General features: G+C 40.9%; 1 protein-coding gene across 1 annotated transcript; it reads left to right on the forward strand.

Annotated features, from left to right (window-relative positions):
* Positions 1-269: 269 nt before the first annotated feature.
* On the forward strand, positions 270-3,881 carry LOC119968012 (probable G-protein coupled receptor 139). The gene is made up of 4 exons (XM_038801114.1): positions 270-327; positions 377-1,353; positions 2,699-2,733; positions 3,866-3,881. The coding sequence occupies exons 1-4, from the start codon at positions 270-272 to the stop codon at positions 3,879-3,881; spliced, it is 1,086 nt and encodes a 361-aa protein (XP_038657042.1).
* The last annotated feature ends 353 nt before the right edge of the window (positions 3,882-4,234 follow it).

Genomic DNA, 4,234 nt, shown 5'->3' on the forward strand with positions numbered 1-4,234 from the left:
GGGGAGGTGATGTTCTGGGCTCTGGTCCAGACGGGGAGTTTGAATATCGCGCAATTTCTGCACAGAGCTGATGGAGGTAGTGGGTCCAATCCAGGGGCAGCGTCTGTTGGGGATCGGTGGCTGGTTTAAGTCGCAAATCTACAGAGACTGCGTGGCGGTCAGGGGACGAACGGGACTTACCGGTCAAACTTAAACCTGCAAAAATAAATAGATTCGAGACATCCAAACTCATTGAGATATTTACTTTCCAATCCATATCCCAGGAGAGGATGGCTTACCGTTACTCTCAACTGGAACTATTAAATGTGGAAGTAGACCTGGAGTTGGGTAAGGATAAGTCTGACCTTGAAACATGAAACTTCTCACTCCGCTGCAGCCGAACGTGTTTGTAAAATGCTGAAATCATATGTGGATCAGACACTAAGAATATTTGCTGAATCACACCTGTTCTTTATTCTCTTCTGTCTTGTCCTTCCAACGCAAGTGAATTTAGTGGCGATTGTGGTTCTGTCCAGGGGACATTGTGGCCTATCGACCTGCACTACTCGCTACATGATGGCAATGGCAATGGGGGATCTGGCGTTCATTGTCACTGATGTCATACTGTGGAAGATTGTTAATGACTATTACCCATGGTGTTTCTTGTACATTACACCAGTTTGCAGAGTTATCAATGTCCTGCGTCATGCAGCTACAGACTGTTCCGTCTGGTTCACTGTCACTTTCACCATTGACCGATTCGTAGCAATCTGTTGCCCGAAGCTGAAAACAAAATATTGTACTGAAAAGATTGTGTCTGTGATCCTAGCAACAACCAGCATTCTGCTCTGTTTAAAAAACATCCCCTTCTACTTTCCACTTGAATCTCTAGAGATAATCGACAATGTACCGTGGTTCTGCATTGTAAAGGCAAGTTACTACTCTGAGCCTGGATGGGCGCGATACGATTGGTTCAGTACGATTTTAACCCCATTGCTCCCGTTCGCTTTAATTCTGTTGCTCAATGCTCTGACAGTCAGACACATTTTAGTGGCCAGTCGAGTCCGTAAGGGGCTGAGAGGTCAGAGTAAGGGTGAGAATCACAGTGACCCAGAGATGGAGAGCAGAAGGAAGTCTGGGATTTTACTCTTCGCCATATCCGGTAGTTTCATCCTACTCTGGTTGGTGTACGTTCTGCATTTCTTATATAATCGCATTGTTGGCGAAAATAGCAGGAACTATAACAACGCTGAAATTACCTTCCAAATAGTAGGAGACACCCTGCAACATTTAAGTTGTTGCACAAACACATTTATTTATGGGGCGACTCAGTCGAGGTTCCGAGAGCAGCTCAAAAGCACAGTGATCTATCCGGTAAAATCAATTATTCAATTCGTAAATAAACTAATCAAGTGACAGCATCCCAGCGATGTGTACCAGTGTTTTCAATTCACGGGGATGATATTTAACCACCGTGCACACACGACAAAGAGCAGTGAAAATTGAGAAATAGATCGCTGGTGAAGGAATAGATATAACTGGGCAAGTTGTAGATTCGGCGTGCCCCTGTAGGGCTGAATGGGGAAACAGCAAGTACAGAATATGTTTCTGCTCCAAATGAGTTATCCATAGCTGCTTATATTTACTACTTATAAATAAACATTGTGCCTGCAAACCTAGACAGCAGGTTGGATTCAAACAATCTCTGACGCTCATTTTTCCTATACTTGTTCACGCTTCACCCTTTTCCATTTTTCTTCCCATTGATATCAATGTTGAAAACATTGCCCCCTCAGAATGTCTGCCCGCTTTCCTGGGAATGGTTGTTGGAATCCATACTATCAAATGCCTCTGCTTTGCAGCAGAAAGCAAGGCAATAAATAACATCTCATGTATTGTGACCAGGATATTTCGCAAAACCTTTCCTATTAGGCTGAATATTCATCAAATCTTCAATCTACCCGCACTCTCTAATTGTTATCATCAGACACTCCCTGCCCCCGTCAAATATCTCATCTCAGCTCAACGGTCTCCATTAGCTCTAAATTAAATCAGCGCCTCGAAATGAAAATGTCCACCCTTCTTTCACTCTGCTCCATGGACCCGTTGCATCCAATTCATGTCATGGTCTGTACATTGATGGGTCTCTGCCTCTCATGGTCTGTACACTGTGGAATCTCTTGATAGAATGGTCTGTACATTGTTCACGGGCATATGATACAAACGGCTGAGAACACGCACGAACAGATTCAAAAACAGCTTCTTCCCCGCTGTTACCAGATTCCTAAAACACCCTCTTATGGATTGACCCGATTAACACTACACCCCTGTATGCTTCACCCAATACCGGTGTTTATGTAGTTTCATTGTGTACCTTGTGTTGCGCTATTATGTATTTATTTTCTTTTCATGTACTTCATGATCTGTTGAGCTGCTCGCAGAAAAGTACTTTTCAATGTACCTTCGTGCACGTGACAATAAAGAAAAACCAAATCAATGGCGAAATCTCTTCATGTAAGAGCTGTACACCCTGAAATCTGCTCATGTAATGGTTTGTACACTGTAATCTGTTCTTGTAATGATCTGTGCACGAATGAATCTCTTCATGAGATGGTCGATACACTGGAATCTCTTCATAGTAATGCCTGTACACTGTGGAAACTTTTCATATCTGTTTGTATTACTTCATTAAAGTAATATCTGTCGTTCTTGGTTGCAGATGATCTTGAAGAATGTACAACTCTTCGATATAAAGTAAGCAAATTTTTAAAGTCATGATAAAACTTATATAAATGAGTTCGACACTCTACTGATCTAACTCCAGAAATAATGTTATAAGATATAACTATATCAACTGCATCTGAAGTACACGTGGTGTCTCGCCTGTGATCTATCTATACTATACTACTGCTGTGTAGCTACTCTTGTATGGAAAGAGGCCAGGAGCCTTTGTGAGCTTAGTCCTACTGTGTGATTTGGTTGTGCCCTCTGGTAGTGTCACAGCTGTGTTGTGATTAACCCTTTAATTACATGGCGTCTGCATATTATTACATCCCTCTCTTTTTACATTTCTTGATTGGTAATAAGGAAACATGGATCATAATATTAGAGGTAAGAACATGATATATATGACTTTGTCCAGAGAAAAATGAGTAACGATTACACAAATTGACTATGAAGTGTTTTCACATCGAGACTGTCCTTCTTCGTCATTCGCGGTTGAAGTACCAACAAATCATCATCAGGTATTCGAGTGATTATGTTGAATCACTTATATTGTCTGACCTGGACTTTTTCTTGTGCTTGTGGTGTCGGTTTAGTATTTTGTTTTTGATAAACATTATGTTGCTTCTTTGTCTTAGAGAAAATATAAATTCGTGGAATTTATTGGCATGACATTTGTTTTATGTGAACAATGTCCATGTAATGTGTGTACTCTTACATAGAACATTACAGCGCAGCACAGGCCCTTCGGCCCTCGATGTTGCGCCGTCCTGTGAAACCCCTCTAAAGTCCCTCTACACGATAGAAAATAGAACAATGTTGTCATTGTTTCTGACTATTCTGTAACATTGTCCTGTAGTTGTAGAGCTGTTCCATGTTGGATCAGTTGTTGTTTTGTTGTTGTTTCTATTGTTGTTTTTGTTATTGTTTTTGTTGTCACTTTCGTTGTTGTTGTTTTTGCCGTTCTTGTTCTTGTTCCTGGCGGATAATGTGAGTCATTCTCAAACTTTTCAGTATCAGTGTCCTTAATTGTATCTGATGTTCCATGGAGCTGTATGGTTTGAGGTTTGTGTGAATAATCTGATGTTGCACTGGTCTTGGTGACATCAATCATTTCTGTTACATCTGATTCATTTTTGATCTCTTGGTGCTCCTCTTCTAGAGTCATTTGTGATTGACCTGCTTAATCTTTCATCTCTTGCTGCTCGTCTTCTGGAGTCAACGTCCTCAAGACTTCAGTTTCTTGTAGGTTTATAGATGAGATTTTAATTGATGCGGTCTCACTGGATTCATGAGTAGTTTTACTTTGATTGTTGAGTGCTTCTGAGTAGTCGAGCTGAGATATGTTAATCTCGCTGTGATCTTCCACATTTTGTATGCTGATTGTGATCACATTGTCATTACAGTCTGTACACTGTATTCTGTTCATAGAATCTCCTCATGTAATGGTCTATACACTGTGGAATCTGTTCAGATAATGGTCTGTACACTGCATCTTTCTTTCATAATGGCTTGTACATTGTGGAATCTC

Source organism: Scyliorhinus canicula, chromosome 6, assembly GCF_902713615.1.
Source record: "Scyliorhinus canicula chromosome 6, sScyCan1.1, whole genome shotgun sequence".
Lineage (NCBI taxonomy): Eukaryota > Metazoa > Chordata > Chondrichthyes > Carcharhiniformes > Scyliorhinidae > Scyliorhinus > Scyliorhinus canicula.

Bases quoted from the DNA above. Each gene is read 5' to 3' on its own strand.
- LOC119968012 (XM_038801114.1), top strand. From the start codon at position 270: ATGGCTTACCGTTACTCTCAACTGGAACTATTAAATGTGGAAGTAGAC. The intron at 328-376 runs GTAAGGATAAGT...ACTCCGCTGCAG, and splicing joins GGAAGTAGACCTGGAGTTGG to CCGAACGTGTTTGTAAAATG. The intron at 1,354-2,698 runs GTAAAATCAATT...TCTTGGTTGCAG, and splicing joins AAAGCACAGTGATCTATCCG to ATGATCTTGAAGAATGTACA.